The sequence below is a fragment of the Bison bison genome, unplaced genomic scaffold (genome assembly GCF_000754665.1).
Source record: "Bison bison bison isolate TAMUID 2011002044 unplaced genomic scaffold, Bison_UMD1.0 scf7180017846569, whole genome shotgun sequence".
Classification (NCBI taxonomy): domain Eukaryota; kingdom Metazoa; phylum Chordata; class Mammalia; order Artiodactyla; family Bovidae; genus Bison; species Bison bison.
This window is the reverse complement of record NW_011477142.1, coordinates 126,491-137,543: the sequence shown is the minus strand read 5'-3', so window position 1 is coordinate 137,543 and position 11,053 is coordinate 126,491. Positions and strand designations below refer to the sequence as shown.

The 11,053-nt window shown below is 35.1% G+C and overlaps 1 protein-coding gene across 1 annotated transcript in view; it reads left to right on the top strand.

Annotated features, from left to right (window-relative positions):
- Nucleotides 1-11,053, top strand: part of RAVER2 (ribonucleoprotein, PTB-binding 2) — a 139,574-nt gene that overhangs the window by 88,297 nt on the left and 40,224 nt on the right. The window contains exons 12-13 of the mRNA XM_010840220.1: nt 1,494-1,605; nt 3,440-3,576. Coding sequence (XP_010838522.1) covers nt 1,494-1,605; nt 3,440-3,576 — 249 coding nt within the window. The remainder of the gene's footprint in view (nt 1-1,493; nt 1,606-3,439; nt 3,577-11,053) is intronic.

Below are 11,053 nucleotides of genomic sequence, written 5' to 3'. Positions count from 1 at the left end.
TTCTTTTACTAGTAACTTGAGGTGTAAATTTAGATTTTTTCTCTGAGATCTTTCTTTTTTCTTCATGTAGTCATTTATTGCCATAAACTTCTCTTTTTTTTTTTTTTACTTCCCTGGGGCAACATGAGAGGCTCCCTGAGTTCCCCATCATAACTCAAGAATAACCCCAAACTTCCCACCGCAATTCGAGAAAAACCCATAAACTTCTCTTTAAAGCTGCTTTTTCTGCATTCCATAAGTTTTGATTTGTGGTGTTTCCATTTTCATTTATCTCAAGATGCTTTTTGGTGTCTCCTCTGATTTCTTCTTTGGCTTATTGGTTGTTCAAGAGTATGTTATTTAATTTGTACATATCTCTGAATTGGTAGTCAGAACAACCCTTGATATGATTTCAGTACTCTTAAATTTGTTAACATTTGTTTTGTGGCCCAACGTATGGTCTTTTTTTTTTTTGGCTTCTGTTTTTTTTCATCTCTAAGAAATGGTTGACAAATCTAGTATTATGAAGCTTTTTACCTAAGTTTTTCTTTTAAGATTTTTAGTTTTAGCTCTTACTGTTAGGTCTTCAATCCATTTTGAGTTAATTTTTATATATGGTGTTTGATGAAGATCCACTTCATTCTTTTATGTGGATATCTAGTTTTCCCATTTTTGTTGAAAAGACTGCCTCACTGTATAATTCTGACACTCATGGAAAATCATTTTATCATATATACAGTAATTTGTTTCTGAGCTTGCTATCCTAATCCTTTGGTTTATATGTCTGTCTTTATGCCAGTATCATAGTATTGCAATTACTACAGCTGTGTAATAAGTTCAAAATTTACAAAATATGAGCCTTCCATTCTCATTCATCTTTTTCAATATTATTTTTACTGTTTGGAGTCCTTTGATATTTCATGTCAATTTTAGGATTGAATCTTCTATTTCTGCCCACAAAAGTTAGAATTTTGATAGGGGTTATATTGAATTTGTAGATCCCTTTGGTTTGTATTGAAATTTTAACAAAATTAAATCTAATACATGAAAATAGGATGTTCTTTTATTTATGTCTTTAGTTTCTTTCAGCAATATTTTGTAATTTTAAAAAATATTTATTAATATTTATTTATTTGGCTGCACTGAGTCTTAGTTGGAACTTGTGGGATCTAGAAATAAGGTGTGGGATTTGTTTCTTCTTGTGAGCATGAATTCTCTCCTGATTCAAATAAGAAGGTTGTACAAGATGATCTTTAGTTCTCTTTCAGTTCTAAAGTTCTATGGTTCTAGAATGGTTTTTTAAAAAACTAATTGGAAAAATAGTAGCAGGTGAAATGGATCATTTTAATCAGTATCCATAAATATTTCATAAATTTATAGCTTTAAACATTGTTTCACAAATTTTTGTTATACTAAACCACATTTATTGAAGAATAAGTATTTCTCTACACTTTCTGCATTTTAATTTTCTTTTACCTCTCATTAAGCACTCACTCTCTTTTTTTGATAAATAGGCTGCCTCTAAGAATCAGACTTCACTCTTGGGAGAGCCACCAAAAGAAATTCGGCTCAGTAAAAATCCATACTTGAACTTGGCAAGTGTGTTGCCCAGTGTGTGCTTATCATGTAAGTGAGAAGCTCACTATTAGTATTTTGGAGTTGTACTGAATACTTTTCATAATGAATTTTACTTTAATTTTTAACTTAATGAAAGCAAATAATGCCTGTTGACCAGCTAAAGTCTAAGTTATGACCTTAGTCCTTAAATTGAAAGAATAATTAAAGCTTTTAAAGTACATTCTATTTTATTTAAGGAAAACATCTTTCGTAATATTTTCTTAAACATATGTTTATTGAATTGCTTGATTCATAATTGAATTGCATAATTGATTCCATTATAAATTATGATTACTTTGTGATTCCATTATGAGTTATAATGGAATCATGATTGAAAATAATTGGATAAAGGAATTATTTGGCAGTGCTATAATTCTTTATAACACATATAGAATCATATTTCTAAAATATGAAGTTCAATCTTCTGCATTATCTAATATATTGAGTGTATTTGCCAAATACTCTCAATATATTAGTTACTAATAATCGGCAGAAGTGGAATTCTCATTTGCATTTTTAAAGGACCTCCTAATGCCTTCAATTAGTAAATTAAAACTATTAATTCAAATATAATTTTAAGGAAAAAATCACAAATGTGTTGTTTTCTAGGCACTAAGATATTCACTGCAGCATTGGTTTTCAATAATGAAAAACTGGAAAGTGCCTTAATGGTCATCAATAGGGGAATGATTAAATAGTTTGTCATAAAGTGAAATATATAGTTGAGGAAGCACTACATATACTAATATTAAATGATCTCTAAAGCAAATTGTTGAATACAAGAAACAAATGTGTTCATAGATTGATTCCATTTGTTTATTTAAAGCTATGTATTCTTTTATGCATGTACTTGAATGTGTAAATGCATAATGTTAAATCTGAGAAAATACTAAGCTGTTACTTCTGGGAAAAAGAATAAAATTGGATGAAAAGAGATGAAAGATGAATTTTGTTTTTAATATACATTCTTTGTATTTTATGAAGTATCCTCTTGAACCTAACCATTAATTTATAATTTTTTAAAGCCAGAAAGAATTTAATGTGCTTCTGGTATGAAAGAAAGAAAGTGTTAGTCACTCAGTCATGTCTGAGTCTTTGTGACCCCATAGACTGTAGCCTGCCAGGCTCCTCTGTCCATGGGATTTCCCAGGCAAGAATACTGGAGTGAGTTGACATTCCCTTCCCCAGGGTATCTTCTCAACCCAGGTATTAAACTCTGGTCTCCTGCATGGCGGGCAGATTCTTTATCATCTGAGCCACCAAGGAAGTAGGCTTCTGGTATGCCTACTCTATTTTTATCTGGTCTAAAATTTGATGGTTTCAACTGTTGCATTAATAAGAATGGTTAATTTACATTTTGAATGCCTCACTTTAGAGATTAGATGTATACTTTTTAAATGTTTCCATCAAGATTATTACTCATAGAGCAGGTTTCCATTTTTAGTTGTTTTAAACAAACTAGATAATATCATATACTGTATATATATTTTCCCCTAGGAATAATAAAGGGCTTCCCAGGTGGCACTAGTGGTAAAGAACCTGCCTGCCAATTTGACCCTGGGTTGGGAAGATTCCCTGGAGGAGGAAACAGCAACCCACTCCAGTGTTCTTGCCTGGAGAATCCCATAGACAGAGGAGCCTGGTGGAATGCAGTCCTTAGGGCACACAGAGTCAGACACAACTGAAGCAACTTAGCACACACACAAGAATAATAAATGTAGATCTTTACTGGCAAACTAAAATTTGTGTTCTACTTGAGAATATGCTGAATTAATGGGTTTTGTACTCTGTAATTATTAATAAAACAAGCTAACTAAAATTTATATATTGATTTTGCCTTAAGCCCCTGCAAGTAAAACCACTGTGCAGAAGACTGGAATTGCAAGCAACATTCTGGATACAATCTCTCAGGGAAATGAATCACAACACACATTGGAGAAGTGCATTGCTTATTCTCAGCCTTTTGGTGATTATGCACAGGTACCTCATTCTCAGGTTTTGATGATATATAGAACAATTGCTTCAACTATATACTGAATTCACTGTATATGAAACTGTGATTCTTGTAACGTCATAAGGCAGTAAAGTTGCACTGATTTATGCAGTATTTCTTGCCCACTGTATGTAGCTGTAGGACATGTTCAGAAGATTGCTAAGTATGATTTTGCCCTAGACATTTGTTCACATTGTTTACACTAGTGGACAGCGAACTGCAGGGCCAATCCAGCCCACAATCACAACCTGTTGTTTTAAAATAAAGTTTTATTGGGATACATCCACATCCATTTGTTTGCATGTTCTCTATGATACTGTTGTGCTACAATGTCAGAGTTGAGTAGTTACAGCAGAGACTATGTGGCCCACGAGATTAGATATTTACTATCTGGCTCTTTACAGAACAATTCTGCTGACCTCTGGTTTACACCGGTGTAGACCTGACTAAGAAACCTAAGGAAATACCTCTGTTCTTATTCACTGCTTATGGATGTGGATACATGATCATAACTAGCACTATTATGACTATTAAATGACTATGACTAGCACTATTTTGACTATTAAAACAGTCAAAAACATTAAAATATTACATTCAAAAGACACACCATGTCATTACTTAAATATGTTCATTTTTATTTTCGGGCTTTTCTCCTTCAGCTTATTCTTAGTGGTTTTAACACTCAGAATGTATAATCATGTATACTATATGACCTTATGTAATAACAAGAGTCTTAAAAACTAACAATTCTGATTCTTTCTTATTTCTCACAGCAGTTACCTCCTCAGCTCTCTCCTGTCTATGGAAGCAATACTTACACTTTGCTTTCTTTAGAACAACTGTGTTGGTCTCTAATAAACTTAGAAAAGAAAACCTATACAAATTCACTTAGAAGAGTTGATGTCTGATTATGTTTTTGTGATAGGATACTAGAAACACAGGTCAAATGAATTCTGTAGAAATAGTGAAGCTGGATATAATAAAGTCTCCTATATGCTTGTGGAAAAGATGGAGAAATATGAATCGGAAGATGATGCAATTAGATGGCAACATACCTATATTTAAGGAACAATAATGAATTGATGCAGTCTGGAATGCATCCTCTTCTGTGCTTCATAAGGCTTCATCTTTGTTCCCTTATTTGTTAACGTTTTAAGTAATGCTTAGGTAAGGATATTAATTGTATGCTGATTATATTTACAAGTGACAAAGGCAAGAAATCATCAGAGGTGTGTAAAATCATCTATGAATAATTTATAGTTTTGAAAATTATAAATAACCTAAAATCCCAATAGTCTGCAGACTGAAGAAAAAAATTGTCATATTTATATCAGGAACTATAATGCATATATTAAAAATCATGTAAAACTATATATAAATGCATGATAAATTTTCATAATTTATTAATCTTTAAAAATTATAAAATATAGTCCTATACGATTCTTAACTTTTTGGGTTTTTTATAAGGAACAAAATTTACTTTCACAAACAAGAACCACAATAAGTTTTTTTAAATTTAGTTAAATGTGTGATTTAATTTTTGAAAGTTATTTTTCATATTTACCTTTTCATTTATTTCAGTTTTGAAACCTGTGTTGCTTTTCTAAATAGCAGGTTTGCTTGTTAGATTATTGTGTTTTATTGCACACTTATATCCGTAGAAAGAAAGACCTTTCCCATTTACTCACGGAGAAATTCTGTGATAAAGATGCCTCTGTGTTGCCAGCCTTCCTCCTCCCTGTGCTCTTGCTTAACCAGAGAAACTGTGGAGATGTGGATCCTGCCTGGACTCAGTGTCTCTTTGGACAGTCCCTGCTGTCTCATGCTTGTTCATAAAGTGAGATTTGTTCTCTCTCCTTGTGTTCTTTCATCCTTATAACTTAAACTTAATTAAATGTTACTAACTGAATAGCTAGTAAAAAATGGTAATTTTTTAAAATTTATTTTTCAGTTGGAGGAAAATTGCTTTACAATACTGTGTTGGTTTATGCCATATAACAACACGAATCGGCCACAATTATACATATATCCCCTCCTTCTAGAGCCTCCCTCCACTCGCCTATCTCACCCCTCTAGGTCTTTACAGAGCATCAGGCTGGGCTCCCTGTGTTACCTAGCAGCTTCTCACCAGCCATCTGCTTTACACATGATAGTGTTTATATGTCAATGCTACTTTCTGCATAAATCCTGCTGTCTCCTTCCACAACTGTATCCACATGTCCACTCTTTACATCTGTGTCTCCATTCCTTCCCTGCAGATAGATTCATTAGTACCATTTTTCTAGATTCCATATATATGCATTAGTATATGATATTTGTTTTTCTCTTTATGACTTCACTCTGTATAACAGGCTCTAGGTTAATCCATCTCAATAGAACTGGCTCAAATGCATTCTTTTTTATGGCTGAGTAATAGTCCATTGTGTATATGTACCACATCTTCTTTATCCATTCATCTGTCAAGGGACATCTAGGTTGCTTCCATGTCCTGGCTGTTGTAAATAGAGCTGCACTGAACATTGGAGTACTTGTGTCTTTTAGAATTGAGGCTTTTTCAGGATATATGCCCAGTAGTGGGATTGCCGGGCCATAAGGTAGATTTATTCCTACTTTTTTAGGTATTCTCCATACTGTTCTTCATAATGGTTGTGTCGGTTTGCATTCCTACCAACAGCATAGGAGGATTCCCTTTTCTCCACATCCTCTCCAGCATTTATTGTTTGTAGATTTTTTGATGATGGCCATTCTGACTGGTGTCAGGTGGTACCTCATTTTAGTTTTGATTTGCATTTCTAGTAATAAAAGATTGTCATGTTATAGGAATTCCCTGTGTTTTCACTGTTTGAATGGAGGAAAAGGTCCAAGGGAAAGGAACCAAGATTTGTTTTTAACATTTACTGTATGCTTTGTAATATAAACATTTGATCTTCTTAACGACCTTGTGATTTTTAAATGACCACTTTCATAATATAAGTGGGAAAGCATAAAAGGGTATATCATCTTTCAAGTTTATGCAGCTAGTAAAGGATTTCTCTGGTTCCAAAACCCTCATTATTTTCATTATACTATGGAAAATCTTATTCAGGCATGGAAGTAGTGTCATGTAGAAACTGATTGTTTGCTTTGTACTGGCAGCTGTGCATAAGGAGTAGGAGAGATGGCTATGTTGAGATATATGTTGTTATAATAATTTTTATTTCCAATGAAGCTATCACATTTAAAGAGATGACTATGTCAAGATATATATGGCTATAATAATCTTTATTTGCAATAAAACTATCACATTTAAATATTATAATTGGAATTCCAGTATTGGTGAAATTACTGGTATTGGATTATCCTTCTTGCAGATATTAAAGTTGTATCAAATATGAAACAAAAATATTTGAAGGCTCTGAAGAATAACCAAAAGCAGGCAGAGACTGAAGAAGAGCTGTTCCTTGAAAGAGGAAAACTGTATTGGATGAAATTTATGTTTCTGTGACTTTTTGCCTAGTACCACCCCACCTTATTGCCAGTCTATACAGAAAGATACAGCCTTACCAGCTTATGGAGTCAGAGAACAGAGTTCAGAACTGTTAGCAAGGCTGGAAAGTGAGGGGGAAATCACAGAAAAATCTCTATGTAAATTCAGTCCAAATACACTTGAGTGACTCTTGAACTTTGTGTGGGGGAGACTCCAGGGGACCTTGGCAGCAAACAACAGATGGAAGGCTAAAGAGCTGTGAAGAGATGTAACTCCTTTCCAGAACAGAGGAGGTGATTTGAAGTTTGAGTTCATAAAAGTTGACTCTTTATCAACACAGATGTAAAGAACAGACTTTTGGACTCTGTGGGAGAAGGCAAGGGTGGGATAATCTGAGAGAATAGCATTAAAAGATGTATGTCACCATATGTGAAATAGATCGCCAGTCCAGGTTTGATGCATGATACAGGGTGCTCAGGGCTGGTGCACTGGGATGACCCTGAGGGATGGGATGGGGAGGGAGGTGGGGTGGGGGGTTCAGGATGGGGAACACATGTACACCCATGGTTGATTCATGTCAATGTATGACAAAAACCACTACAGTATTGTAAAGTAATTAGCCTTCAATTAAAATAAATAAATATAATAAAAAAAGTTGACTCTTTCTCAATAAAAATTAGCAACCTTCAGAGGAAGATGATATAATCCATAATATCTACAAGTATATCATCCACAATATTTAATAACCAAAAATAATTAGAAAGTTGAAGAAACAAGAAAACATGACCCATGATTAGGAGGATAAGCAATTAATAGAAACTGACCCCAAGATGACCCAGAAGTTAGTGTTAGTAGGAAAGACTAACTTAAAATAACTATAATAAACAGGACTTGGAGAAGGAAATGGCAACCCATTCCAGTATTCCTGCTTGGGAAATCCCATGGATGGAGGAGCCTGGCAGGCTGCAGTGCATGGGTCGTCAAAGAGTCAAACACAACTTAATGACTAAATAACAAAAAGCCACCATCTTATGAGCAAATGCACACCCACATTGGAACCTTATGTTTTGCAAGATTTATCTCTTGAACAAGGTACAAGTTAATCTTTTTGAGCTGTTTTTTTAATTGATTCTTTATCCTGGTGTTTAATAAGATTTTGTTTTTACAAAGTTAAAAACAGAGGACTTAAGGGGAATAGGTAAAAATGAACAGATGGAGACTTTCAGGAAGAAATATAAACTTAAACAATAGAAACTTTAAAGTACAGTATCCACCAAAAAATATGCACTGTATAGGCTTAGCAGAAGTTTGGAGGAAGAAAAAAAAAAGGTTCAATTAAGATAAAGACAAATCAAAAGAAATAATTCAGTCTGAAGAACAGAGAGAGGATGAAAACCAAATCCTTATGGACCTAAGGGACAATATAAATAAGTGTAAGGGACAATCTAAAATAAGTGTAATTGAGTCCCAGAAGGACAGAAGAAAGATAATTGGGCATAAAATATTTGAAAAAATCATGCTAAAAAATTTCTCACGTTCAGGTTTTAAAAAAGTACAGATTTAACAGAGGCAGAGACCTCCCTGCAAAGCAGAATAAGTGGAAACAAAGTGGAAACAAAAAATCAATATTATGTTGGTATATCAGTTAATACACTGAAAACCAAAGCTATAAAGAAGTTATCAACCAGATAAAAATAATACATTTTAAGACAGTTTCTCAGCTTTGGCCCTATTGACATTGTGCGCTGGATAATTCTTTTTTCAGTGGGCCAATACCGTATGTTGTAGGATGCTTAGCAGCATCTTTGTCTTCTAACCACTAGATTGCCCCTCATTGATTATAATTCTGATTAAACAACTGATAAATATATGGGTAGGACTTGTCTTGTAGCTCAGTCAGTAAAGAATCTGCCTGCAATGCAAGAGACCTGGGTTTGATTCCTGGGTCGGGAAGATCCCCTGGAGAAGGAAATGGTAACCCACTCCAGTATTCTCAGCTAGACAATACCACGGGCAGAGGGGCCTGGCAGTCCATGGGGTCGCAGGAGTCGGACTCGACTTAGTGACTAAACCACCACCAAATATTTGGGTAAAGAAAAAAGACTATATATTTTATCTTTATTAAAGTTAATTAACAAAATTGTAACATTGCATGATGGGGCTTGTAATGTATGTAGATATAACATATTTGACAACAGTACTACAAAGGACAGTATGAGGTGAATGAAATTGTTTACAGGGTAATTACATTTTACCTGAAGTAGAAAAATATTAACTCTTCAGTGGAGTGTGGTAAGTTAATGAATGTATATTGTAATCCATAGAGCAAACATTTAAAAATTCAAAAAGTATACCTAAAATGTCAACAGTTGAATTATAATGGAATTCTAAGAACATTTGATCAAGCCCAAAAAAATGTCAGGAAAGAAGAAAAAAAAAACAAAACAGGATGAATAGAAAACAAATAGCTAAGTGGCAAACCTTGAATGAATGATAATAATAAAGTAAAAATTAACTACATGCTCCAATTAAAGTAAAGAGATTGTCAGAATAGGCAAGACTGTATACTTTTTAATAATTTTATTTGCTTTTACTTTTGGCTGTGTGGGCTTTACTCTAGTTGCAGCGAGCAGGGGCTACTCTCTCTAGTTGCAGCACACAGGCTTCTCATTGAGGTGGCTTCTCTTGTTGCGGAGCACAGGAGGCTCTAGGGCACATGGACTTCAGTAGCGTCAGCACATGGACTCGTAGTTCTGGCTCCCTGGCTGTAGAGCACAGGCTTAATAGTTGTGGCACATGGGCTTAGTTGCACCACAACATGTGAGATCTTCTCAGATCAGGGATTGAACCCATGTCTCCTGCATTGGCAGATGGATTCTTTACCTTTGAGCCACCAGAGAAACCCAAGACTACACTTCTACCACTTCTATTCAACAATATAAACTTGGAGCTTTTAGTCAATGAAACAAATAAAAATATATATGAAATAGGAAAGGAAAAGTAAAAATGTCTTTCTTTGTATATGACATGACTGTTTACATGAAAAATCCATAAGTAGCTAAAAAGCAACCACTAAATATAAGAAGTAAACTTTTCAAAGTCACAAGGTAAAAGGGCAGTATGCAAAGTTCAGTTCAGTTCAGTCGCTCAGTCGTGTCCGGCTCTTTGTGACCCCATGAATCGCAGCACGCCAGGCCTCCCTGTCCTTCACCAACTCCCGGAGTTCACTCAGACTCACGTCCATCGAGTCAGTGATGCCATCCAGCCATCTCATCCTCTGTCGTCCCCTTCTCCTCCTGCCCCCAATCCCTCCCAGCATCAGAATCTTTTCCAATGAATCAACTCTTCACATCAGGTGGCCAAAGTACTGGAGTTTCAGCTTTAGCATCAGTACTTCCAATGAACACCCAGGACTGATCTCCTTTAAAATGGACTGGTTGGATCTCCTTGCAGTCCAAGGGACTCTCAAGAGTCTTCTCCAACACCACAGTTCAAAAGCATCAATTCTTTGGCTCTCAGCCTTCTTCACAGTCCCAACTCTCACATCCATACATGACCACAGGAAAAACCATAGCCTTGACTAGATGGACCTTTGTTGGCAAAGTAATGTCTCTGCTTTTGAATATGCCATCTAGGTTGGTCATAACTTTCCTTCCAAGGAGCAAGCGTCTTTTAATTTCATGGCTGCAATCACCATATGCAGTGATTTTGAAACCCCCCAAAATAAAACCTGACACTGTTTTCACTGTTTCCCCATCTATTTGCCATGAAGTGATGGGACCAGATGCCATGATCTTAGTTTCTGAATGCTGAGCTTTAAGCCAACTTTTCACTGTCCTCTTTCACTTTCAACAAGAGGCTTTTCAGTTCCTTTTTAGTTTAGTTTAGTTTAGTTTCCTTTTTAGTTTCTGCCATAAGGGTGGCGTCATCTGCATATCTGAGGTTATTGATATTTCTCCCAGCAATCTTGATTCCAGCTTGTGCTTCTTCCAGCCCAG